General features: G+C 52.1%; 8 protein-coding genes across 8 annotated transcripts; 3 read left to right on the plus strand and 5 right to left on the minus strand.

Annotated features, from left to right (window-relative positions):
* Positions 1-155: 155 nt before the first annotated feature.
* Z519_02899 (uncharacterized protein) lies at positions 156-1677 on the minus strand (the record flags this gene model as incomplete). The annotated part of the gene is made up of 4 exons (XM_016760654.1): positions 156-1031; positions 1107-1409; positions 1498-1535; positions 1629-1677. 4 exons carry the CDS (start codon positions 1675-1677, stop codon positions 156-158), a joined length of 1266 nt encoding a protein of 421 aa, XP_016622504.1.
* A 797-nt stretch (positions 1678-2474) lies between these two features.
* On the plus strand, positions 2475-3551 carry Z519_02900 (uncharacterized protein; the record flags this gene model as incomplete). The annotated part of the gene is made up of 3 exons (XM_016760655.1): positions 2475-2533; positions 2606-2720; positions 2787-3551. The coding sequence occupies 3 exons, from the start codon at positions 2475-2477 to the stop codon at positions 3549-3551; spliced, it is 939 nt and encodes a 312-aa protein (XP_016622505.1).
* Positions 3552-5389: 1838 nt separating this feature from the next.
* On the minus strand, positions 5390-6625 carry Z519_02901 (uncharacterized protein; the record flags this gene model as incomplete). The annotated part of the gene is made up of 3 exons (XM_016760656.1): positions 5390-5425; positions 5521-6145; positions 6201-6625. 3 exons carry the CDS (start codon positions 6623-6625, stop codon positions 5390-5392), a joined length of 1086 nt encoding a protein of 361 aa, XP_016622506.1.
* Positions 6626-7296: 671 nt separating this feature from the next.
* Z519_02902 (uncharacterized protein) lies at positions 7297-10807 on the minus strand (the record flags this gene model as incomplete). The annotated part of the gene is made up of 8 exons (XM_016760657.1): positions 7297-7801; positions 7858-8987; positions 9031-9917; positions 9972-10087; positions 10136-10332; positions 10388-10511; positions 10562-10594; positions 10716-10807. 8 exons carry the CDS (start codon positions 10805-10807, stop codon positions 7297-7299), a joined length of 3084 nt encoding a protein of 1027 aa, XP_016622507.1.
* Positions 10808-11862: 1055 nt separating this feature from the next.
* Positions 11863-15039, minus strand: Z519_02903 (uncharacterized protein; the record flags this gene model as incomplete). Its single annotated transcript, XM_016760658.1, has 1 exon — positions 11863-15039. One exon carries the CDS (start codon positions 15037-15039, stop codon positions 11863-11865), a length of 3177 nt encoding a protein of 1058 aa, XP_016622508.1.
* Positions 15040-15471: 432 nt separating this feature from the next.
* Z519_02904 (sorting nexin-3) lies at positions 15472-16061 on the plus strand (the record flags this gene model as incomplete). The annotated part of the gene is made up of 3 exons (XM_016760659.1): positions 15472-15549; positions 15651-15975; positions 16033-16061. The coding sequence occupies 3 exons, from the start codon at positions 15472-15474 to the stop codon at positions 16059-16061; spliced, it is 432 nt and encodes a 143-aa protein (XP_016622509.1).
* Positions 16062-17316: 1255 nt separating this feature from the next.
* Z519_02905 (uncharacterized protein) lies at positions 17317-19476 on the minus strand (the record flags this gene model as incomplete). Its single annotated transcript, XM_016760660.1, has 1 exon — positions 17317-19476. One exon carries the CDS (start codon positions 19474-19476, stop codon positions 17317-17319), a length of 2160 nt encoding a protein of 719 aa, XP_016622510.1.
* Positions 19477-23055: 3579 nt separating this feature from the next.
* On the plus strand, positions 23056-26523 carry Z519_02906 (uncharacterized protein; the record flags this gene model as incomplete). Its single annotated transcript, XM_016760661.1, has 1 exon — positions 23056-26523. One exon carries the CDS (start codon positions 23056-23058, stop codon positions 26521-26523), a length of 3468 nt encoding a protein of 1155 aa, XP_016622511.1.
* Positions 26524-26938: the final 415 nt, after the last annotated feature.

Genomic DNA, 26938 nt, shown 5'->3' on the forward strand with positions numbered 1-26938 from the left:
GATCGATGTGCAAGGGGGGGGGAAAGGAGGACAGAGGGGTGTCTGCAAGGACGGCTATGTTATGTCGATCGAACCGTACGTGGTATATATATATCGAGCAAGCCACGATGGTAATCACGCAAAGAAAAGACGTCTACGGTCCAACACAATCACTCTTAGTTCGCCTCCTGTTCCGTCTTCTCCTCCTGTTCTTGCTTTTCCTCCTTATACTTGTTCATCCCGTGCTTGATGAAGGGCGCCTCCATCAGCCTGGCCCAATTATGCACCGTCTCGGCCTGGAGGACGGAGACCTTCATCTCCAACAGCGCGCGTTCTTTCATCTCCTTTTCGTACTCGCTGACCGCTTCGCTCAGAGTCTTGCTCCCGGCGGGGACCGCGCTGAGCTCGTCGATCAGCTTCGCCGCGTCCTGCAGCGCGTTGTTCAGCCCCTGGCCCCGGAACGGCGGGATCGCGTGCGCGGCGTCGCCCGCGAGCGTCACCCTCGGCCAGAGCGGCGACGACGACCAGTCCATGTCGGGCTTCCACACGACGGTGCGGTCTGTCGGGAAGACCAGGTCCTCCGGCAGGTGCTTGCCGATGGTGGCCCACGGTTCGGCGTAGCGGGAGATTCTGTCGCGCCAGAACCGTAGGCGGGACGCCTGGTCGGGCAGGTCTTCTGGCCTTGGGGACCCCGGCCACGAGAGCAGGTTCTGAAAAAGCCACGTCTCGGGCTTGTCCGGGTCGGTCACGTCCTGGATCGAGTTCCACCAGGTGAAGTTGTCCGGGTGGTAGCTGTGCTTGAAGATCGGGTGGATCGAGCGCAAGTACTCGGCGATCTCTCTGGGGAACGCGCAGCTGACGTTGAACATTTGGATGTCCATTATTTCCTCCTTGGCCAGCTCCTCGCCGACCAGGAATCTGCGCACCGTCGAATGAGCTCCGTCGCAGCCCACCAGGAGAGAACCGGATGCTCTTGTCCCGTCTTCGAAGAACGCCGTCACGGAATCACCCGCATCTGTGTCGACCGTGACGGACGCCAACCTCTTACCATACTGTGTCACCCGGTTAGTGCTCGTCAGGGTACCAATAATAAATGAATGAGGTAAGTTTGGCAGAGCTCTACATACCTGCACGTCGATCCCCTGGCTCAAGAAATTCCTCAGCTTCTTCCGTGATACCCGTCTTGGGTCCATGCCTTCCATCTCAAAGAGCTTGTCACCGGTCGCGCCATTGTATATGGGCAGCGACGTGACTTTGCCCTTGAAGAACGGGTCGCAGCAGATGTTGTCGTTGATGCTGGCCACCAGGTCCGGAGGGATGCACTTGGACAGATACTCGGCGCCCCAGTGCAAGGTCATGCCCCACTCGCGCGACCGGTTCTGATAGGTGGTGTGGTCTTCTCGCTCATACACGGTACACGGGATACCATTCTACAGTAGACCAATTGTCGGCTCTGGGGGTTGTGAAAAGTATCCCGCCGTATCAAGGGAAACGGGAGGGGTCGGTCCCAATACATACCTGTTTCAGGCCCTGTGCCAGGAGCAGACCGGTAGATCCTCAGGAAAACCATTAGCTGAGCCCGGAGGAACAGGACAGCGACGGGAACATCTTTAGAGTGTAATATGTAAGAGATGTATCTGCGTACATACCGGCACCTATCACAATGACATTGAACAGCTGTGGTGTTCCAGACGCCATTATTTTTTGGGCTTTTTTTTGGCCCGTTCTGGTTGTTTTGGGGGTTGGTGGGTGCTCTACCCAATATTGTTCGCAGAAACAGGGGGGGGATTAAAGATCTGACAAACACTACTTAGTACAGTCGTGGTTCTTGCAGCTCGACCACGCACCGCAGCGATAATATTCATATCATCATCTCATCATGGACGTTTATCCGGCTAAGGGACTTTTGTGCGATTTTGTTGGACACGGGAATAGATCTCGGGTGGCTTAATGGTGGCTCAACGCCTACCGAGACCGGCAGCGTATCGTCCCGCCGTGCACCTTGTCTCCCTGCGAGTCCGAATGCGTCCTCGTGCATGCCCCGTAGTACGCACCAAGGTGCCTCGTAACCCCATAGCGTAGAGCTTAGAGCTTAATATGACGAGTCTTCCAACGTGGATGGCTCCTATTCACCATTTCGAAGATACACCAAAAGGCCCGAGGCCTGCGGGAAGCAATGGGCGCTGAATCCCACGCGCCGCTAATACTGCGGGTGACTCCACAGTCGTATTTCTTTTTGCGCGTTGCTCGCCTATCACGCGCTGAGATTGTGTCTGAGGAGATGGAGTAGTTCCGTACCGAGTGCTTAGGTACTCGGCCTGAAAAATCCCTGCTCACGCCAAGGGAGCGAGCGGATACAAGTGAGAGGCGAGCAGGTGAATATTTGACGTGCCGGTTGCGCCACGTCCCAAGTACCCGAGAACTCGTAGATGTGCTCGGTAGGCAGACAAACTGTCAAACTTCACGTCGATAAGCCTTCAGAACGGGGGGTCAATATGTCCGGTAGTGAGGCCGCGCGGGTTGCCTTAGATCAGGATGAAGGAATCTCCGAGTTGTGAGTGTCCAATCCATCCGGCGATTGATATGGAAGGCCGGGCCCTGACATATTCCCGCTCCCTCTCCGTAGGGACGATGGCGAGACAACCGCATCAGTTCGTTCCAGCATCTTACAAAATCGAGAACAGTACGGGAGACGATACCATGCCTACAAGGATGGAACGTACCATCGGCCAAACGACGAGGTGCGCTAACCACCAACCCCCCTTCAAGGTTCTTCGTGCTCAATACTCAAGCGGGTGACCTTTCAGGCCGAGCTGGACCGTCTCGATATAGCCCATGCCCTCTTTGCAATCATCAATGAGGACCGACTACATCTTGCTCCGCTCAAGCCCGAGCCTGGCCGTGTGCTCGACCTCGGCGCCGGCACTGGGGCCTGGGCCATCGAATTCGCAGAGGCCTATCCGTCGGCCGTGGTGGTTGGCGTCGATATCAGTCCCACCATGTCCGAGTTTGTGCCGCCGAATGTACAGTTCGAGATTGACGACGTTGAGGACCAGTGGACCTACAGTAAGCAGGCAGACTACATCCACTGCCGATACATGGTCGGGTCGATCTCGGACTGGCCAAAGTTGATGCGCCAATGTTACGACAATCTTAACCCGGGTGGCTGGGTCGAGTTCCAGGATTTTGACATCAACTACTATTCTCAAGACGGCTCGTTGACGGAGAAGCATGCTTTCCGACGCTGGCTCGTGCTCTGCATGGAGGCAGCCGGGAAAGTTGGACGCACATTGCGCGTGGGCATGCATCTCGAGCAGTGGGTGAGAGATGCTGGTTTCACCAACGTCCAGGTTTTCAAGGTCCCCGTACCTATTGGTCCTTGGGCCAAGGGCCAGAGAATGAAGAGGATGGGCCTGTTCAATTGGACTCAGATCTTTGAAGGCCTACAAGCCGTCAGCCTGAGACTGTTCTTGAACGTGCTCGGATGGACTCAACCTGAGCTGGAATCACTCCTGGTGGAAGTCCGGAAAGATATGAAGAACAAGGAGATTCATTCGCTGTACGACGTGTAAGCAACTCCCCTCACAATGCCATGAATGCCCCTGTGTTTACACGTGGCAAGGTACACCGTCATCGGTCAGAAACCAGAGAGCCAGGTAGGACAACCTCACTAGCCCCTGGGCCAGCAAAGCACGGGGGTGAAGGGTAACTGGGGAATTGTGGGAAGGACCATAGAGGTCAAGATCCACGGGTGCTTGCGAGCCTAGACAGCCTACGCCAGTCCGACTCACCCCATCAGCCCCCTGCTTCTCTCGATATCGCCACCACTACCAATGCCGACGAAGGTGCTGTTTGAACTCGACCCCAGGTGACCAACGGAACTTCCACTCCAGAGCAAGATCCCCTCGATCAAGCGACTCGACCATTGTTGTCTGTCAAAACGGGCTCAGTTCGGAACAATGGCGGAGATTCGTGCAACTTCCAAGGTCAGTGCAATGGCCGCCAGAATCGCTGTCAAGGCTACACCCTCGTGGACTGCACGACCTAGAGTTTGAGCACGAATCTGTCCGTCATCGACGCAAGCACCAGCGGTATACGCGAGGAATCTGAATGATGGTGGACGACCTCCATTCATACCTCACACATTGCGATACGCAAGCAGAGCGTCCACCCTTCCCGGGCCCCATAAAAGCCGGAACAGGTTGCGATAAGGGAGCTGGTCACTAGAGTTGCACACCATTGATCTCGCCAGACGCATTCCAACTGGCTGTGCTCACTGCTCAGACGGCAGGACATAAGGAGTAGGAGAGCACGATGATGTCCATTATCTTGCAATGAGACAAATATCCCGACTGTCACGGAATCTAATGATAAATCTAGAGGAAAGTTGATAGGATCGGCTGGCGCTCTTTCTCAGAGCCTGGAGGGTCATCACTCGAAGGTGCGTAGAATGGGAGATCGGGGAAGGGCTCTTGCGAACAGAAGCAGGAAGGAAAGCTGGGGGAGCTACATACTCCAGTGCACAGAACACACTTAGCGAATACGAGGAGGTACTATCCTTGTAGGTAGCCCGCCAACCTTTGTTCTCTTCTCAACGTTCCGGCCCGGGCCGTCGAGCCCGAGCCCGAGCCGCTCAAGCTTCTCGTATACGGCTCGACGGGAAGTATACTTGTACACTAAAGACGCCGCGTCTGGTACTGACTTGTCTGCCGATTTTCGTTCGTAGACTAATTCGAACCCTACCTGATCAATCAGCATCCTACAGGCTGGCCTTAGTTAATGCCTACATCGAATATATTTATGAAACGACCGGCGGTAATTTCCTGTTTCTGCCAACTATCCCCCGGGTTTCCATTAGGGGGTAGCCTGGAACCAATTTCCTAACCCATCCAGCAGTATATCCTCGTCGACTGGACATAGTGGACACCTATGGTGTGCACACATGTGGCACCTGCTCACGAGCCTGGCCATGTATGGCCCTTGGGCGCACTTGCAACATTGCCAAAACACGCTATTCGGCTCAATTCTTCCTGTCAACCCAGATTCCTGCTCCAGGATGTCCTGGCCTTCTAGAAGAAAGGCGTGCATATTCCGAACGATTTTGAAAGCATTTTCCAGTGACGAACTGCGCGCATCAGGCATTTGAGTAGTGTATGTATGCTGATCTCCTTCCCTAGGGACCTGGACATCGCAATCTTTGACTTTGTGTGAATACAGGGTACACCAATGCGAGCAAGCCGTACTGGCGTATGTTAGATCGTGGATGCTACATTGAGAGAGGACGGAGGAGTTACTGTACCAGAAGAGGTCGTTTCCGTGAGAAACCAAGGGCCCAGTGCAGCGGATGCATCTCTTATTCTGCAGTCCCATGAATATAGACATTGTGATCTTGGTGTTCGGCTTCACACTTTCACTCCAAGTCTGCACCGTCACCAGCTGACCCCGACTATCATTCAAATTCAGATGGTAACCGCCATGTAGGATAAAGAAATGGAATGGATGCCCCTCGAAGCGATTTCTAAGAAACCTGGAAAATATCACCTGATGTTGACAAGTCGTGAAGGGCAGTCTCCATGATGATCCGAAAGCATCTTCGAAGATGACATGGTCAGCGCCAAGTATGGACAGGGGCAGAGACAGTCGGAAAGTGATGCGTGAAAACGCTATGAGGAGACACGCAATCAGAGCTGCAGACGCCGGGTCATTCTTTGTTAGAGTGATAAAGTCTCGAAGCATACTTTCCAGCCGCTGTCGTGTGGTGAGACAAGCTAACACCGCAAGTAAGAGAGGCATAATGAGATGTTCAGGGAGCTTTGAGAAGTTTTCGGGAAAATGCTGTGAACGCTCCCTAGACAATGGTACTGCTCCATGAGACTTGATGTATGTATCCAGAAGATGTGTTTGCTCGCTTGTCTCCGGGGGTTCCTCCATGCGAACAACAGCCACTCCAGGGTGCTGGCGGGGATCTTTCATTAAATCATGCTGCATATTCTGTATCAGACTTGAGAGGCAGTTTTGAGATAGAGAGACCTTGTCCTGGATCTGTCGAGCGCACTCAGCGGATTGCTCTTGAGCGGCTTGAATTCTCTCGGTGATCGAATCGAGTTTATGCAACACCAGGTCTTCCATCTTGTCAACCTTTGCTTGTATACACTCCGCAGTGAGACTTGTGATTAGAATAAATTAGCACAGCCTTTGCACGAAAAGTGCGGGTATCTCACACGACGGCGTCCAAGTGCACCGCATCTGAAGCAGATGCTACTCGCGCAGTGGCATCAGCGAAGTCTTTCTCACCACTGAAAGGCCATGCAAGCTGGCGATAGACCCGTTTGACTTTCGCCTTGCAGCCGGTTCTGTTTATCAACGGGTCTTTGTATTTCGCGAGTCGAGATTTTTGGGCTTCCTGAATTGTTCGGAGGCTCATGACTCGGCTTTGAACTTGTGTTTTGGAGGCTGAGCTCTCCTGCGGCATGCTGTTCAAAGCATTCTCGAAATTTTTGATGGATTCTAGGTGGTGATGGATTCCTGTTGATGCGGCGAGCACTTTTTCTTCCGAGCCATTGTCGTCTCTCACTGCCTCAATAATCGTCTTGGCCGCATGGACGCCATTGACGATATCAGACGGAGAGATACCCACGAGAGACATGACAGATATGCCCCAAATGAGTAAATGTTTCACCAGCGTCGGATGTTCCTCATGTCACAGCATCAGAGGAAGGGAAGAAAGGTGGAAATTTCAGACTCGTAACGAGGCTGGGAGAATGATAGACGGTCCCAAATAGGCGGGCGTCCGGAGAAGCTGCGCCTGATGCAAGGACGGACAGAATTTAGCTGATTGGTTCTTTACCTGGCAAGGCACACATCGTGAGTCTCCTCTCAGTGCACAGAGTAGTACAAAGGTTGGGTGCAATGGGGCGGGTAACCGTGGCCCGTGGCGGCTGCAGGGGCCGAGCGTCGCTGGTTGGCAGCCTTGTCAGGCACGATACAGCACATGATATCCTCTCCTGCACCAATTTGTGACTAGGATCGAAAATCTTCACGCGATAGATACCATGGGCCGACTTCTTTACTATCCAAATGCTATATTATTCGCTTTTACCCAAAAATAAAATACTTCCTTGCTGTGCAATGCACGCACAAGTAAACCAGGCAATCGCTTATGAGTATCAGCATTGAAACCGCTGGGAAGTGATTCTGCTGGCTGATAGACCTTTTCCATCGGGTATTCCTCTCAGTGTTCAACTCAACTCACCACTCAGCGGGTTTGCCAGATTAACTTTTCAAATTCCTCCTCCTCTCTTCCCGCGCGGGACGGTTTCAGTCCGTCTTCTCCCGGATCTCGCTCGGCACTATTCCCACATTCCGCTCATAGTCCTCTTGCACGATGTCCAGATTAAACTCGGCTTCACCGACCAACCTCTTCGTGTCGGCCAACAGATCCGCCAGGTCCTCGTTCAACATGGTTGTGCAGACCTGCATAACGGCGAAGGCCGAATACCCTGGCTCACAGATGTGTTTGGTGTCTAATATGCTGGCGTCGAGGGAGGAGAGCATCTCACCGATGTGGAATCGCTCAGGAGGTCTCAGGTAAGGGGGAAGTGGCTTTCCGGAACCGATGGCTCCGGAGAGGATGGCAAGGAGTGACGTTACGCTATGGGAGGTCAGTTCCAGGGAGGAGATGAGTTGCGTGAAATCCTCGAGCCAGGTGCCGGTCCCATCCGTAGCAACAAGAGAGTTGGGAGCTTCAACGTGGCCAGCTGCTTCGGGGACATCTTTGAAGGTTTTGGTTGTCCATGCAATCATTGCCGTGAATCGAAGGATGCTAAATGTCTTGTCAGCATTTGACACTTGAATGTACTTAGGACAATAATGGCTTACTTCTCGGTATGCGCCAGCATCCTCTCATACAACTCCTTTGGGAATCTGCCTCCAAAAGTAGGCTCCCACCTGATGAACTTGAGATGATTCTTCATTGCCTGGATGAGAATCAGTTCTTTCGCGAATAGTCGGGTGCGAGCCTTCTCCAGCCTCCGGAGCGGGCTTTTCTTGTCTTTGACATCCCCTTCTAGCCCTTTCAGGCGCAGCGAGACCGCCTTGTGCGAGGAGCTGTAGTACTGGCCGAGTAAGTACAAGGTATTCCCCAGATCTTTTCGCATCTCGCTTCTCGCAGTGGTCACGCTCGGAAAGTATGTCAGCAAGCATGCGACGCCCACGCCACCAAGCACACAGGCAAGTCGATAAGGCGCCAGTTCGTATATGGGATGGAAAACTTGACCATTTGACTCGGAAATGGCGAGGCCCACTTGCTTGACTTGAAGCTCGTACGCCACGATCAACATGACAGTAATCATCCCAATCATAGGGATGACAGGATCATTCGGTTTCGTGACCATCAGATAGTGATAGAGGAACATGGTTAGGCCGACAAAGACAATGACCCCCGCCGTGTTGCCATCCACGATGTACCAGTCAATGTAGGAGAGGACCATCGCTAGGAAAGTGCCGAAAATTCTCACGAATTGTCCGTACATGCCTGATCCGGCTGTTTGAGTCATGCTGATGGCAACCATGATGGCGCCCCAGATGATGCGCTGCTTGATGTAGAATTCTTGCGAATTGCGCAAAAAGGCTGTTAGCGCTATGATCATGGTTCCCACAGCGACCTTAAAGCCGAACCAGGATTCCTTTGAGCCGAAAACCTTAGGGATCAGACGGAAGCAGTCGGTCATCTTCTCCCACCATGTCACCGGTGGGAGATGTTCGGGATCCCGGTTCACCCCTAGAGCATCGCCTAGATAAACGGTAGGGGTGCCGCTTCGATAACTGTATGCTGTGTAATCCAGATTGCTGTCTTCACGGGTGATGATCGCCCATGCCCACTTCTTCCACTGTTTCCCGGTAGGAGATATGAGTCGCCTTTTCCTCATAGTGCCGTCCTCAACTTTTGAATCAGCGAACCGCACCAGGTCAAGGATCCCCATTGCGGTTGTCACGACGCAATATTCGAGCTTGAAAAGTCAGTGGGACTCTGAACGACAGGAGAGGACGTACATCAAGCAGAAGGTATAGCTGGGATGAATGTCGCTGATGAGCAGATCTCTTGACCGATTGATCAGTGGTCTCGTCCGTCTCGTTCATGCGACTCCATTCTTTCAAAGGCCCTTCTCGCTCAGCCAAGAACTTGTTGATAGTCATTTCGAGGTATCTTGCAAACCCTTTTCCATCATGAGACCCGGCTGCTCTCGCTTCAAGTTCGGCTTTGGTCGTGAATGCTGGCTTTTTGGTGATTTGCAGGGTGAAGAATGCATAGTCGAGCCCTTCGATCATTGCCTGCCACAGCAGTTTGAAGGCTCCGTCAACCTGACCAAACAACCAACTCCACCGCTCTTTCTCGACGTCATTCAATGCCCGATCCGAAATCGCGGTGCCGGAACCGTCCTTGTGGGTCTTTGCAGACGTCCACCCTCCCTGCTTTTCAACTCGATCGTTTACTTGAATCACCGTCTCGAGGCCAGCAATGGGTATCAAAATATTCCTCAGCAGTTTTGTGATACTCGAAAAGTCCTTGCCAGATAATTTTCCAAAAGTGACCTCACGTTTGACGTAACGCATCTCTGATTGAATCTTGACCTGGCATTCAGTGGCTTCCGCAGCGAGCGCTCTCCATTTATCAGCCTCCGGCCAGGAGGTCAGCCGCTCGTTAGGGTTGCCCCCTTCACTGTCGCTCTCCAGGCTGCTCGCTTTGCTCCCAGTATTCCAGTCACGAGAGGGTAAAGAGATCAGCAGTGCTGCTTTAGCATCAATGACGCTTTTGAGGATGTGGAGATACTCGTTCAGGATCAATGTTGCCAGATCTCGCGTTGTAAGAGGAAGCACCACAAAGTGAACAGCGAAGCCAAGCCCGAATCCGACAAAGAAGGTATCGAGGAGTCGTCTCACTAAAATCACACACAATCAGTGAAAATTTTTCCTGAGAGGACACCAGAACCTACTTAGAGAATATACTTGTTCCATCTCTGGAAATATTGCGCCGTATACGGCCGTGATGTTGATAAATATACCAAACACGATCAAAGGCAGGAAGTACTGCGGCCGAAAGGCGCGGAACCTAACTAGGTCGTCAGCACGGCCACATCAAGCTATAAGAAAGGCGTACGTGTTGTATGCCCAGAGCCAAAAGAAGAACCACACTGCCAGGCATGCGCTTGCAGCTGCATTGTAGGGCACAACTTCGGCTCCCGGGACTGGTCCGTTGCTCCGCTGCTCTGCTGACAGATGAGTCGTGTTTTGTCGGGCTTTTATTGCGGTCCACATGTAGAGAAGGGATATTGCGGCGGCAAGACAAGTCAGGAACTAGTAACCAGTTAGCCGAGCAAACTCCTGCGAGGCAGATCCAAGAGAATCGTACACAAGTAACGAGGAAATTCTGCAGGAATCTGGCACGGGGCAGAATTGGAACGACGAAGAGTGACATGATAGGGATGAGATAGCCGATTGTCGAGTAGCGGGCTGCGACACTAGCATCTTGATATCTGGTAGTAGTAAGCTTCTGCCACTGAATTGCCTCTAAAAGCGAACATACATAGCAAGGCCAACGGTTGGTGCGACAGCTCCTCTGATCACGTTCTGTTAGCATAGAACCCAAAGGTTTGGGTGAGGTTGCAGGCGGGTTGCCGTCCTGTGTGACACATGTTCTCGTAGCACAGCTTTGGCATCCGTCTTCTGCAATAACATACTTGAACATCAATAATATGGTTGGGAGATTGATTTTCAACCCTAGCCTGTCGTTGAGCCGCTTCAGCAGTGACGGTTTCTTTGAGCTTGCCATGGCGTCGACCGCAAGAGACCGTAGGCAGTTCCCAAGTGCAGCAATAGAAAACCTAGAGTCTTAACAAGGAACGGCTGACACAGGGTACATTCACCACAGCATTGGAAACTATAGAGTCCAATGATTCCCGGCTGCTTTGGGTTCTTTCGCGGTGCCTCGTCTCCAGGAAGGAAACACGCCGCAAGTCAACAAAGGTTTCAAACAGAGAGGACGCGTTCAAGCGCAGAGGCTCAAGCAAGTATCGGCTGAACATCAAGGAAAAGGGTGCTGAAGAAGACCAAATGGACTTCGACACGAGTAGCAGGCAAGGCCCTTGTCAAGTGAGGAGATGCATGTGCATCAATAAGCCATAGCCTAAGCGGCCATGAGATACCGAATTGGGATACACATCGGACAAGGCTGAGATCGTGTGGGTCAGTAGAATTACTGGGTAGATTTTCTTTTAAAAGGCCCCCAACCCTCGCGCACAACAGTGATCAGTCTGTCAAGTAGCTGAACTTACCTCGGTAGTTGAACCCTCAAGCTAAGATTCTTCCTTCAGTCAGCCCTATAAAGAAAAAGAGAGAGGTGCGGGAAAAGGGATAGAAACCGAGGGCGCAATACGAGCCCCAGAATACGTAAGCAACCCCGAGGCTGTAATCTCCAGAGCCTTACTCATCCACTCGCTACTTCGGCCAATGGTATTAATCATCGTCTGGGTGACTGACAATCAAGCGCCACGCCGCCAACGCCAATTTTTTCAATTTAATCATACACGACTGGACTTCCAGAGCTTGGGGCCGCCAATCGCATTTGGCTTGCTCACAAACACAGGAAAGTTGCAGCCGAAGCTTCCGATACGGTAGTGTCCTGTCAGGCTGTGTTTTAGTCTTGCCAGTACCGTGCACGGAGTACTCCTTAATAGGCAGTGTATTGCAGGGATGCTCTCGAAAGCGGGGACCTCGGACATTAAGAGACGTATAAGAAGGCTAGCTTTGGACAAGGCGATGCTTATTGAATTGATCGTTCGCTGGAAACCCCTCCTCGCCCTGTATTCATTGCTCGAGGCTTCCAATTTATCCCGTTAGCTTGCCTGCGGTACTTTGGCACCAATTGTTCCAGTCTGTGAAAAACCCCGGTAGAACTCGACATTTCTTGTCTGTTAGTTGCCTCAGTCTTGTTGACGCGTATGTCTCAACAATCGTCCTGATATTCGTTGGATTGGTTTTGACAAGGGCCTTCACGACAAGAATGCTCGATAGGCTTGCCACATTTGAGTGAGCGTGCGAAGACTCCATGCGCGCTTCCTCATGGATTGATTTGAGAATATCGACAGCATGCCCACTGTAGGAGTCACTAGGTAACTCGGGTACATTGGGTCCTTTGCACCGCGAGCAAAATTGTTGTAGGATATTGCAGGAACGATCGGCAAGCTGCTTTGTTGGCGTGGTCCTTGCAAGTTTGAGGAGAGGCAGAATCAAGTCCATGGTCAACGAGTTGTGTTGCTGGTGTTTCAAATACGACTCGATCAGGTCGAGCACGCGGTTCTTGAAATTCACGATGGTCTCTTTCGCCTCCTTCGCCTCTTTCTTTTTGTTCTTTGATTGCTGTTCATTTCGCGCACGGAAGACTTCTGCAAGCTTTGAATCCAGTTGCATCATTTCATCGTCGCCCATATCTGCGTCGGAAGAGGAATCAGCAGTCTCTGACGCGGCAGCGAGATCGTCTTGGTTGAGTCGCCGAGTCCCCAAAGCCGATGCAAGAGCTGCATCAAATGCAGCCAGCTCTTCGTCCTCTTCATTCTCCTCATCCTCACCCTCTGATGCCTCAGAACTACTAGATGTGTCAACTGAATCTTCTTCTGAATTGTCATTAGAATGTGCCGATACAGAGCTAGAGTCTGCTTGGTCCAATGATTCATCGGACTCCGAAACCGAATCGACTTCGACTTCTGAGTCTAGTCCTTCCATCTCCGAGTCGGAAGCAAGGTGCTCTTCATCCTCGTTTTCGAATCCGCCCGCATCGAACATCTCTTGTTGGCCTCGAAGGTTCTCTTTCGTTTCGAGGATGCGACACATAGCCTCGAGACCAGTAGCAGTGATATTGGGGGCAAAAGCATCGAAAATCTGGACAGTGATTCGCCTCAGGAACTTCGACGGTCTTGACACAAAGCTGAGAAGAATCTCCATAATAGCATCTGCAGACTCCTGTCCACTGTTAGTTGTCACACTTCCTTTCTGGTTATCCTTTCGTCGACCCCAGTTGACTAGCACTTCCTGCAATATCTCTACAGCCTCCGTCTCCCCACTGTAGATTTGAAAAAGTAATAGTGCATAAAGCAAACACAGTCCCTCTGAGGACGACAAAACTTTTGCATGAACAGGCTTTTTCGAGGACACCGCTGGACCCCGGTCGGCTTTCGAGGACATCTGGGTATTGATCTGAGAGTCTGTCAAATTTTGCCAGGCTGTCTGCACTATGCCGTTGATATCGTCCTCGAAGGCAGAGGCCATCCGGACATGAAGGACCTCTAACTTGCGAAGATGAAGGACAACGTCCTTCAACAACCAACAGCCTAGAGACCCGAGCTTGAGAGCTTGCTCAAAGGATAAACTCAGACGCTCTTTCGCAAAGTCGCGAGTCTTTGGTAGCAGTACAGGCTGAATATCACGGTTGAGATTCTCCGGGATTTTCGCAGTTGGCGAGATACATACTTCTCTGAGCCATGACTTGAGTATGCTGGAAACGAGTTCCTTATCTGCATTCTCAATCTCGTGCTCGTGTGACATTTGAAAGTGTTCCCAGCGACGGAGCCTTGCTGAAAGCATCTTCCACTCCAGATTTATAATCGTTTTCTGTTGCAAAAGAGTCGCTTTCTTGTCCTCTTCTTGAAGAGATCCGAGCAAAAGATTAGTCAGGGTAGACTTGATGCCCTTAAGCACATCCAAATTGTCTGCTTCGAACAAGCTCTGCAGAGTTTTTGATTTAGTGACCTGATCAAAGTCGCTGAAAGAGACACTCTGTAACAGCGCTCGAACGTAGGTACCCGCAAGATGAGCACGCTGATTCCAGGGATCAGTCTCCGTCAAGCGGGTATTAATGATCTGAGACAGTTTTTGGGCAGATCTCAGTAGAAATCTCTCCGAGCTCTTAAGGGAGTTGGCCAAGCACCGAGTCGCTTGCGGCGTGAATGTATAGATCAATAGCTGTTGGGGAGCTGTTTCGAAGACCTTCTTCCAAAGGCTGAACCCCCAGGATTTCCGCTCAGCACTGCTAGCAGGTGCGAAGAGGCTTTCATCCACAACGACTTTCCAGAACAGGTCGAATGCGAGTTTAGTGTCGTTTCGGACGCTTTTCTTCGCATCTTTCCAATCCCCAGATCCATCAGGCGTGTTCGGAAAAGTTTCGGCAAGTACAATATCCCAGGCAAAATGCAGATTCGCAGACCATCTGGCAGAACCTTGAGCATTCAGGTCGGATTCCCCTTCCGCTTGCTGGACTCTCGCATCTTTGAGAATATCGGCAAGGATGTTAACATCTTTCTTTGCCAGTGGATGACCGCTCTTCCAAGCCGACTTGGGCAGTTTCGCATTCGGGAATCGCTTAGACGTCACTAGCCAGATCGCCACCCCTTCAGGCGTACGTATGAGCCTGCTCGCAACCAGGCCCTCACTTATTTCCAGTGCAAACTTTTCCGGCAGCTCGTTCTCGTCGGAGGCAATGCAATTGTAGAGTACCCAGCCGCATTCTTGACGAAGCCATGGTTTCTTGACTGCTAAAGCACAAACAATGTCTAGCAGGCGCGTGAAATGACTTTGATCTGCTTTCTTGCAGAAGAGGATTCCCGACTTTAAGATGGCGTCAGCACCAAACACCCTCCCGAAATAATGATCTCGCTCGTCTTGGCCAGATATGCCCCTCTCCGGCAAGGTCTCGGCCTCAAGGATGTCAATGACACTTGAGACAGGAACATCGCTTTCGGCGGACGAAACCGGGGTAACTGCAAGTTGTGAAAGAAGTTCGGTTAAGGCGACAGAAAAGCCGAGCCGAGCCGATTTGCGACTGCTGCAGAGTCCACGGAAGAGCCGCGTCAGAATAGTTTTGGTCTGTTCATGGCTCGTGATGCCTGGCTTGTAGATTTTGGAGAGCAGCGTGTGGGCAGCGGCAAGACGAATGTTCTCCTGGACGTCACCCAAGTCTTCGTAGACTTTGACAAGCTCGACGTCGACTTCTCTCTTTCTTTTTTTGGACATTGTGTCAGTGTTGGGTGACCGTGGCCGTGGCTGCATTGCTGCCTTCTGTAATGAACTGGAACTCACTCGAGTGCCAAAAAAATTATCACTGGCTCCCTGCGGTGGAAATTCGAGATCCACTCATTTCTTGGCATGGCTCTCGAGACAAGATGCGGGGTGACCAGATTGGGAAAGCGCCAAAAGTCAGGTGCGGCGAGCCGCTCTGGCAGGAATCTTCTCGACAAGACACCAAGATATCAGAGTGACATCCTAATCAACCAAGACTGCTTCACCTGGTCATTCTCACAGCTCGACTGACTGGCACTCGCGCATCTGCGCCCTGCAAAGCACTCGGAGTCTATATCAACGGATTACCACCATCTTGCGTCTCAAGTGCACGCGACCGATCGCTCTGTTCAGCTGCCTGTGTCGTCCATCTTGAACCCCGCAGCGATGCAGGCCTTACCAGAGTCCCGTCAACAGACGTTCGAGGAGATCTACGGTCCTCCAGAGAACTTCCTCGAGATTGAAGTACGTTGTGGGATTTCTCATCCATTGCAAAGCGTCCTGTCTCCTCTCTGTCGGAGCCAGGCACATTTCATTGGAAAAGCAAGACTAACATCTGTCTGTAGGTGAAAAATCCACAAACCCACGGCTCCTCTCCTCGTAACATGTATACTTCTTATGAAATCCACACCCGCACCAACATCCCGGCCTTTAAACTGCGCCACTCGGTCGTTCGCCGCAGATACTCCGACTTTGAGTACTTTCGAGACATTCTGGAGCGAGAAAGCGCGAGAGTCACAATCCCTCCATTGCCTGGGAAAGTATTCACAAATAGATTCTCTGACGACGTGATTGAGCACAGGAGAGAAGGACTTCAGAGATTCCTACAGATTGTGGTTGGACACCCGCTCCTACAAACTGGGAGCAAGGTCCTCGGAGCGTTCATACAAGGTGAGGCGAGGATGCCTGGTAGAAGGAAGCGAGCCCGGACTGACAGGAGACAAACAGATCCAAATTGGGACCGCAATGCGTGGTGAACAGCCGCACTTCCAAACCCCAAAAGAAATGACGAGATCAGAACGATCAACGAGATGATGAGCAAAACGACAATTCGACGCGAGGCTTTCTGCAAGCAAACTCCTACGGCATTATTCGACACTGTTTGTTCAGCCTTTGTTCCTTTTCTTTCAGCACGTGCATGGAAGTGCGGGGGTGCTCATGGAGTATTCAAGATGGCACGCGTATGGTTTCTATCGCAGCAGGCTTCATGGAGACGGGGTTGGAATACAACGAATTGAACAATTCTGAGCGTCCTCTGCGCCCACCAAAAGCGACAATCTCCATAAGCCTCAATCCCCATGGGACGTTCTGGAGAGTGTCTGCCCGAGGAAGGATGTTCGAGAGGTTTTTGGATCGTCATGATGTGCGTGCCGGAAAGTCGTCGAATACAAAAAGGCAGAGTGAGCATAGCTGAGAAAAGAGAGAAATCGAAGCACACAGAGAGTGATTGATTATTCATCCAGCCTTCACCTGGTGTCCTTGCAAGTAATATTGATTGACAGGTGCCGCCGCCATTGAACGTCTGGTTTCTCTCTTCTCACTCCCAATGCCTTCTTCTCTCGTATTGGCAAAGACTAAAGCAAGCTAGCAGTTGACCACCTGCGTGGAAGGGAATACTTGATTTGCAGCAACATTGATCTGTGAATGCAACCGCAAAGGGAGGAAGGAAGGGAGGGAAGAAGGACGAGGAGCCAATTGTGGTATTGGTGACCAAACCAGAAATGCGTACAATCAGCGACTCGACCTCTGCTATTTTAACAACAGTAGGCATACCGCTACAGCTTCCTGTCCTGCACATCATTACCTAGGTGTGTACGGAGTATTTCCAGACGACGCCGTCCCAGTTCCAAGTCCCTATTCTAGGCCCGGCAAAAGTCAACAGTGCCATGAAAAACAATGGGTATCACAATCGCAAAATAGCAAAACGGGGCATTTCCCTCCTTCCCTCGCCCACTTCCTTTTCCCGAGTCCGTTGTCCTGCCTCATTCGTCCAGAGTCCCGTGTCAACCCAGCCAGACAAGTTGAGAAAAGAATGACAAAAATGAGCCCGGTCCCGTCGCTGTATGAGCCACGCCGTACTGCCCTTTATGGCTTCCCCTGTTCAGTCCGTCCAATGCCACGTCACCGTGGAGCGCTATGCGCCCTTTAAATATCTGCTTAAACACCCTTTTCGAATGCCACGTAAAATGTCCTTTCTTTCAGTTCTTCAATGCACATCTCATTTCCCCCCAGCTAATCACTGCAGTCATCCCCGTCATGCATCGGCGGCAGCGTATTATCCTCCCAGTCCATATCATCGAAGAACCCGAGCGAGAAACTCGGCAATGTGATAAGGGGCTGCTGCTGTTGCTGCTGCTGCTGCTGCTGCTGCTGCTCCTTTTCTCTATCCCGGTCTCTTTCTTTGTCGTTTTCGTCTTGCCTGGTATCGTTTTCTTTGTCCACATCGCCGGTCACCCTGGTCACTGAGGTATTGGCATCGTTTGGTCCAGCTGAAGTCGGCGTGCTGTCGTCTGCTGGTGTGACCTCCTCCCACCGTCCTCTCTCAATCCTCGTCCCTTCGTATTCCCTGCCAGGGACAACCACATCCCATGGTATCGGCTGATCGGCGAGGGCCTCTTTTTCCGCCTTTATGGCGTTCCTAGCCTCACGCTTCGACGGCGCAAACTCGGCGTGCTTGTACCCATCTGGAAACCTATTTCGAATACGATCGCGGAGATCTGTTGCCCGTCTATGCGACAGATTGAGGTCGGGGTCATCATGAATGGCAGTCCACTGAAATCCGTGTCTGGCGACACCTACCAGGAGATTGTTGTCCTCTTCCTCAGTCCAAGCACGGCGTTTACGACGTTTTGGTGTTGAGTTCATTGCGGCACCTCTTTCTCGGCACTGCCTTATTCCTAATATTTCAATGGAAGGGGATGCCTCCGCCATAGGACTGTCGGCCCTCAGATTACTGTCTGCCTTTGCTGAGGGCTTTTCGTTCACACAGACGCGATACCGGTCTTTCAAGTCGACAGCACTTCGATCGCCGAAGTTGAAGGATGGATCATCCACGATCTGTTTCCACCTCCCAATGCCGTACTTGCTCACGCCAGCCATGAGGTCTGCTGTTTCAGTGCCAGTCCACTTCCGCCTAGGCCGACGGTTATTGGGCCCCCTCATGGGGCCCGCCTTCCAAGGAGAACGAACAGGAGGGATTGCTCGAGGGACGTGATCACGGACCTCCTCTGGTGGCGTTGAATAATTACCCGTGTCCTCGTGGTTGTGTATGGCCAGCCTATCAACAAGAGGGCCAGATGAGGCTGCTGGGGGCGAAGGGGCTGCCGGAGGCGCAGGATCTGGCTGATTGGACTCAGTGAGCATGTCTCTGACGTGGATCCTTGAAGTTGTTGTTTGCCGAACAATGGCTGGAATCGAGTCCAGGTCAATTGACGGTAGCAGAACGGCAGTAGCAGGAGGTTCGTTCAGTCCTGTAATCGTGCCATGTGTCGAATCTGAGTCAATTGACGGTAGCAGAGCCGCAGAGTGAGGGGGTTCATGCGGTCCTGTAACTGCGGTATATGTCGAGTCAGGGTCAATTGATGTCAGCAGAGCTGCAGAAAGAGACGGCTCATGCAGTCCTGTGGCATGTATCAATTCGGTGTCAGTTGGTGGTAGTGGAGCCGCAGAATGCGGAGGAACTTCATGAAGTCCTGTAGCCGTGGAATGTATCGGGTCAAAGTCAGTTGACCGTAGGAGAGGTGCAGAAGGGGGCTGTTCATGCTGCCCTGTAACCACAGCATGTATCGAGTCAAGGTCGATTGATGGCAGCAGAGCTGCCGAAGGAGGAGGTTCATGCAGTCCTGTAACCATAGCGGGGAGGAGCGGAGCGGGCCTACTCTGCCGGTCTTCTTTCTGAGCAGGGGGAGGAAGATGCCTGGTCCAGTCAAGAGTTCCATGATCGTTGTCTGTGTCTAATCTTAAGCGCCTCAGAGAGTAAGGAGGCTCGACAAACGAGGGAGCCTGGACAGGCGATTTTTCCACCACAGACAAACTGATGAACGATGGAAGATAAGTTGGGGCGAAGTCCGGGCCATGGTCGGCTTCCAGCAGTTCACTGATAGCCAAGTGCGGCCTTTTAGCCTCTCGTGCTTGGAGCACATCATTGGGTGTGATTTTTGGCGTCCTCCTCGTCTCAGGACTATCTGCAGGATGTGCGGAGCTTTTGTTTGTTCGTCCATTGTTCAGACTATTGTCGGCCACGGGCTCGAGAGGCAGAGGAACATTTGCGTGACGGCTTGGGGCAGGGTTGCGGAGAGGAGCGATTTGAATGTCGGTCAGAGCGGGCAGATCGGGGAGCTGGAATAGAGGATCATCAAGGAGGCCGGGTAAGGGCTCGGTGATACCGTTCATACTGGCTGTAACAGATCATCGCCAAATGGAGGTTGGGGAGGATCAAGGGAGGCGGATGAGGGTGAAGGCGAAGGCGAAGGCGACGATTCCGAAGAGTCAAGTTTGAAGAAGCACTCTTTTGGCATGTACTCGGGCAAAAGAGCAACAGAGCGGACGACAGGCCAAGAGACGGCAGATTATTCGATCATAGGCCCGGGAGGACAATAAAAGGACGCAGGGATGTTTGAATATCGACTAAAAGGTCCTTTTGGACGTCGAGTAGTGTGGACATTTGTCTTCCGGCCTCGCATTGGATCGCGTTATCATATTTATTAAGGTGACTATGAAGCAGAGGTCATGAAAAGGCAGTGGACGGGCATTTTGCAAGCCGAGCTTGGCATAATGAACTGTGGCCGAGTCGGGACTTGGTTGACGCTCCGAGTCGGCGAGACCGGCGAGAATCACTACTGGGTAGGTAGTTTCTCTAGACTCCATACTCTGATGTCTGGTCCCTCCTCGCTCGTACTTGCCAGACGATCTGCCTTTCCTCTCCTACATACAACCTCCAGATGCTGGCATGCGGGAGACAGACACCCTGGGTGACCCCTTCGTGAGGCATCCCTCACCATAGCATTATTATCTACGGCGTCAAGGCCTAAGTTGTCGTCCAGTTCAGCCTTTTCTGCCCCGCGGTCATTGCGTCTTCGGCTTCCAACCCCACACCTACTGAACACTCATCGAGTCATCTCAAACCCGCTGCGATGTGCAGGAGATGATCTGGGGACTCAGAAATAACGGCCACCATTTCTACCGAGTTCCTCGTCCACTACTTGTAGTCAGCATCACTGTACGTGATTTCTAGGCCTCGGCTGGTGTTGGTGCTCCCTTTTCTGGCCATCATCGCGCCGACGCTTCTTTGCATCTGAAACGAAAATCTCAATGCCGCGTGTGACACTTTTGCTTGCGACGTGATGCCCCCCATGCGCCGAGCATGGAGTAATCCTCGGCTACGATCAGATTGGCTCCAGGTCCGCTCCCGTCAGGGCAATACTCTGCAGATCACCATCGACTAGCATAGACGGCGGATAGTGGCGATCATGCTCCTGCTCCCGGCCCTGCCGGTGTGAAGCTGCCATCTCGAGCTCGTACTGCCTACCTCAGTGAGAAGATCTTCCAGTCAAAGACGGACCTTGCCCTCACAATCCCGCTCACCGGGGTCAGAACAGGCCAAGTGGAAGAATGAACCAAACGAGAACAAGTGATCTCGAGGCTGCATATAGAAGTATTTCACAATTGCGCGCTTCTCGAAGAGGAATGGAGACTGGTAGTGTATGTTCAGGTGTCTCGACTATTGCTTACCGATATTAGCCAGCACACTCGTGGGCGTATGGCTCCCTAGTGCTGAACCGGGGCCAGATATCGCTTCAAAAAGAAATCCCAGAATATATCGAGACCTCCAAGATTCTCAAGACGGCGAGACCCCATGACTTTAAAGTGAAATGCTGCCCGAGCTTGGATGTTCATGTGCCACAGGGTCATAATGCAGAATTTAGGTGTGGTGTGATCTTTGAGTCGTCCCACAGTCCGACTTAGCTGATAGTGAGTTTTCGCAGCTTTGCATCCAGACTCTGGCAGGTTGGCACTCTCTACCCGCAGTCCAAGGCTAGTCACAAGTACAAAGTATGTAGTTGCACCATCATCTTGACCCAACCAGCCAGATGAGATAACGTGCCCGCCAAGACAGTTCGTTGCAGTGATGTGCCACGTGACCATCAGCAGCGATTTGGCCCGGGGCCTGAAACCAAAAAACCCTGATCAATAGGCGCGCACCGTGTGATATAGGGATCAATATTAATAGTGGCATAAGACGGTGCACATGTCTGTGACCTATTATTCGGCGGTTGCCTGAATCCAGGAATATGATGAACCCACACGATGCAGCTTCAGGGGTGTTTTTGGGTGCGACCCAGTATGATCCCCGCCAAAGATGGAAGCACAGAGGTCTTTTTCAGGGTACACAGGCGCTCAGACCCAGCAAGGAAGATGCTTTGTAGGGCGAACCCAAAGGTGGAAGGCATTTTTAGCTGAAGCTGGATGGTTGGTTGGGGGCGCCGGGCGCCAGTGTTTCATGTTGTCCATCATCGCCAGCAGAGTCGAACAGGTACGAATCGGACGTCCAAGTGGCTTGAGCATATTAAGCTTGGACTGGGAAGCTTGCGTTGGGCTGGAGTCGACGGGGCGATTATCGGTCACACTTTTCGTCTCCGAGGGCTCGAGAGTCGAGGGGTCCAGGATGATGGATGTAAATTTGAAGAGCATGGTGGACAGACAGAGGGTGTTTCATGGGTACCTGTTGGACGGGCTTGGTGGTTTTGAAATGTGGGAAGAAAGACCGTCATAGGCTCTGAATCCGAAAGAGCCACCGAGCAACTGGCATGATCCTTCTTTCGGGGGATCTTTCTCACCCGTTCCGTGTTGCATTCTGGTAGTAGAGGCGAGAACAGAAAGGTAGGTAACGTGCAATGGGCGCAGCCAGTTGCCCTGGCGGTCCTCAAGGTGGATATTGGCCGTTGCTTGGCAGGTACAGCATGCAGAGCGGGCTCGCCGCAGCTTCTCATTGGGAGGGGGCTTGGGGGAGGGTTCACAGGGCTTCAAAAATTCTTCAGAGGACCTTGGTGGCTCCCAGTGGCTCCCTACAGGGGCTAGGCCTAGACGGGCGTGGTGCGGTCAGACAGAACTGGAGTGGGTGAGCAGATCGGGTGATTGATTAGGATTATTGCTCGACACTCGTTAGCGGTCCCTATGGTCCCTGCTCTTCCCCGTACTTTTTTCTTCCCAGGGCCCATCGGCGCCATCACCGCCTAACCAAACCGTCTGCACCACCTACCTAGCATGCCCAGCCGTTGACGTGTATCTGTCTGTAACTGCATTTGCGTCTACGCAACCCGACACCACCGACCCTGTTCTCGATCTGCCCCAAACCTCAACTTACCCATTAGCATCTTCTTTTGCCCCCTAATTCATCCACAACTCCGTACCTGCTGCTCCCTCTTCTCCCGCCTGCTACTGCTGCGTCGCCTTGGTTCTTCTCTACTTCCTTTCACCTTCGGCTTCCCCTAATGCCCCCTTCAGCCCTGGAGAGCTGCTACGTTCGATTCTCTCTATTCCATCATTTGTGTTAATACGGCCGCCGACAGTCTCTCCTTCCCCGATCAAGACCCAAAACTCCCTCTAAACGTAATATCCTGCGATTCCGAATCCTCTTGTTCCTCGAAATCCCGGCCGTGCCTCGACTTGACTTCCAGTTCGAATACGAATTCATTTCTCGTCAGTCGGACATTGCTTTCTTTCATCAAGTCTCACGTTAAAGGACGTTTGGAAAATAGACGCTCCTGTCCGCAGGTGCCGAAGACATCCTACATATTCTGGACTTCATCCGGGAGCACGTAAAACGAGCATACGATATCACCTGCACAATCATTTCCCTTCCAACGAAAGTGGTTCACGGCGAAAAAGTAGGCGACTCCATAATTTGAAATCATCGCATAGACATCTACATTGTCTTGCCAAACCTGCGACATTGCTTCTGAGAGCTCAACCATGGCACCTCCCACCTCCACGCGGCCTGATGGGCAACTCAATATAAACCTGTCAGGGTTGACTCCCATCAGTGAACCTCCTTCAGTGCCCACCAGCAAATCCCCTTTCGGTGGTGCAAAATCCTCCTCGGGACTGGCCGGCCTGTCTAATGCAAGAGTAGGAGCTGGTTCTCCTCTTCACGAACAAGCCTCCCGCCTCTTTCCCAAACGTACCCGGGAGCTGCAGTCTCAGACTTCTTTAACCCCTAATATCTGGGGACCTCCAACCAGTGGCACATCAACCCCTCTGTTCGAGATTCCGGAATCCCCCAACCAGGATGGTTTCCCAGATTTGGTGCCTCTGACCGAGACTGGGATCAACAGTCCCGCGAGGCGCGGACGAGCCGGCACCCTGCCCTCGAGAATATCCCCGGTCGGGACGATCAATGGGGTGAATGTCCTGACATCCAAGACTTCCCGACCAACCCCTTCCACGAGTCCCTTTCGACCTGGTTCAACATCTGCCGCCGAAACTGCATTCTATTCGACCGCATCTAACCAAGCCAATCCAGGAACTTCGGCTCTTCTATCCAGACTTCGTGCCGGGAGCATGCCTCAGCGTTCAAGCCTGCTCGGTCCTTCTGGCCCCTTTGGGCAGAACGCTTTTAGCTCCAGCTGGGGAACAAGGACCAGAGCGGCCACTCTGACAAGTATAAGTTCTGCCGATGATCCGATGTCTCCTCAGCCATCTGGATACTCCAAGGATGGCATGTCAGACTCTGGGGTCCGCACGCTTGACTATCTTGGACTTGCTGAACCTCCACAGCATTCGAAACCTGATAATCTTCGCCAGGTTGTGGATGAGTCCGCCCGTCCTCAAGACCCCAACTTGTCCGATGTATTGGCTGGCTTTGGAATGCGTAACTCCAGTCGATTCAGGTCATTTTCTGTCAACACGCAATCCAAATACGCAACTGAAGCTCAAGAGGGTGGCAATAACTTTCCGCTATTCGCTAGCGGGACGTTGACACCCTCGGCGGCAGCGGCCCTGGAAGCCGAATATGAGTTGGTCCAGGAGAAGGTTCGCCTGCATAACCAAGCCGTTCAAGCGTTCGCTGTGAATGCCAGTGCTGCGCGCCCACGAGCTCGAACTGCCGGACTGGTTGAGACACCTCAGCGCACATCACTCCGCAACTTAGCCCAACCATCAGCGGATAACCTTGGTATGGCTTTCGATATGCAGGGATCGAGTGCAATGGATCAGTCTACCCTTGCAGACACGCTGCAGAATCTGTCCATCGCCGAAAACGTGACCTTGTCATATGAAGGCGTGGACGAATCTGAAGTCCAGGTCTCGCGATCCCTATGGATAGGCTCTATCCCGAATTCGACCACAATGTCCTCACTGGATGCTATCTTCAACCGGTACGGCCCGATCGAATCAACCAGAGTTCTCACTCACAAAAATTGCGGTTTTGTCAATTTCGAGTCGGTCGAACATGCCGTCCGCGCGCGTCAACTGCTCAATGGGAAAGAAATATTCCCTGGCGCCGGCCCCGTTAGAATTGGATTTGCAAAGGCTCCAAATGCATCTGTCTCCTTGACTCCTGTGCAAAACGCCACCCCTCCACCTGGGGCAAATGGAAGTGCCGAAGCAGAAACATCGCAAGCGAGGGATGCCACTGGCAGCCCTGCCGGCTCCATGAACATGCAGCAAACGCTTAATTTGCCAGCGCCCGACCGCCTAACGGAGCTGCAACCGGAAATCCTGCAAATCGTGCTTGACTTTGGCGGTCAACAGTCGGATTTACCTACCATCTCTGCAAATATCGAGAGTGCCATTCGTTACAATCGCCTTGAGAAAGAGATAGCTCCTATTCCAGAACCGAGTTCCACGAGAATGTATGATGCTCCAAGGCTCCGAGACATACGTAAACGAATCGACAATGGAGCCTGCGGACTGCAGGAGATCGAGCAGATCGCAATCGACATGTTACCTGAAATTGCGGAATTATCTTCGGACTATCTTGGTAACACTGTCGTCCAGAAGCTCTTTGAATATTGCTCAGAGCAAACTAAGGAACAAATGCTGACGTACATCGCACCTCATCTTGCTGAAATCGGAGTGCACAAGAATGGTACCTGGGCAGCCCAGAAGATCATCGAAGTTTGCAAGACCGAAACACAAACTCGAATGATTGTTGACTCGCTTCGTCCTTACACAATACCTCTTTTCCTCGACCAATATGGCAACTATGTTCTTCAATGCTGCCTTCGGTTTGGGCCGCCATATAATGACTACATCTTTGAGACTATGCTTAGTCAACTTTGGGAGATTGCCCAAGGACGATTCGGAGCCCGGGCAATGCGTGCCTGTTTAGAGGCTCATCATGCGACGAAGAACCAACAGCGGATGATGGCTGCAGCTATTGCTTTGCACAGTGTACAGCTTGCTCAGAACGCCAACGGGGCACTGTTATTGACTTGGCTGCTCGATACCTGTACCTTCCCTCGTCGACGCTCAGTTCTGGCACCGAGATTGATCCCTCACCTCGTTCAACTCTGCACTCACAAGGTTGCATATCTTACTGTGCTCAAGGTCATCAACCAACGAAACGAGCCTGATGCTCGAGATATGGTTCTGAATGCCCTTTTTTTCAGCCCGAATGACGCTGTGCTTGAACAGATTTTGTGCGACCAAACCTCTGGTGTGACCCTGATCTTCAAGATTCTGACGACCCCGTTCCTCGACGACAACATGAGGCCAGAGGTTGTCCAGAATGTCTCAAAAGTACTCACCAAGATAAAGGCCCAACCGAACCAGGGCTACAAGAGAATCATGGACGAAGTTGGGCTGTCGTCTAGACCTAGTCAACCGGCAGTGCAACAGTATCCTTCCCATGGACACCCGAACGTGAACGATCGAACCCGACCGTTGGCTCAACAGCAACAGGTCCCATTAAACGGAATGCAGCAGCAAAACTTTTCCCAGCGACAATACAGCGGCAGCTTCGTCCCCAACGGCAGCAACTTTGAGAATGGTTTGAGCCCAATCCGGACTGGTTCTGCCGACTCGTTCGGCTTTGCACCTTACACGATGAACGGGTTTCAGTCACAGCAGCAATATTCCCAGCTTACCTATCAACAAATGACTCCTCAAGCCCAGTATCAAAGTTTTCCTGCTGCAGCGCCGCCACAACGATCCAACGGTGGATATATGCCCAATGGTTTTGCTGGTTATGTAACACCACCTGCCGCGATCGATCCTTTCCGCCCGTTGCAGAACCCGTCGTCTTCACCCCTTTCCTTCTCCGCACAAATGAGTCCCGTCATTGGCTCTAGCGGTTTCCCTCCGCAGAACTTCCAGCAGAATATGCCTTCCAACATGTACAATTACCCTCAACAACAATTTTTCTTCTCCCCACCGATGCAGACGGTTCATTCTGGAGGACGAGGGCGCCGGGTATGTGCGATCTTTCTGCCGCTGTGATCCTCGGTACTGACTCCTTGATTAGAGATGAATGGTTTCATCCAGTCGCCCACAAATGATGATGCCCCTTTGTCGACGCCATTTTCCTCACCGTGTTTCATCCGTCTGATCGGTGTCAAAATTTCACGAATCTCATATGGTGCAACACGTTTCAGGAGACTTACACAACTTCGGAGAACATATAACATTCTTGTGCAATACATATCTGGAAGAGGCAAATCAAAAGATATCCGGCGAGTGCAAGGGCTGGAGTTCTCTGAGATCTAGTAGGGAATGATGTCGCATGGCAGCCTGCCGATGGTGTCTATCTGGCGTTTCCTATTGCATCGCACCTCATTTGCCGTATGCTTCTATACTCATAAGAGTCAGATATTTTCACGGCCAGGGGTTTTGCGTTACTTGGATCTCATTTCAG

The sequence above is a fragment of the Cladophialophora bantiana genome, assembly GCF_000835475.1.
Source record: "Cladophialophora bantiana CBS 173.52 unplaced genomic scaffold supercont1.4, whole genome shotgun sequence".
NCBI classification, from domain to species: Eukaryota; Fungi; Ascomycota; class Eurotiomycetes; order Chaetothyriales; family Herpotrichiellaceae; genus Cladophialophora; species Cladophialophora bantiana.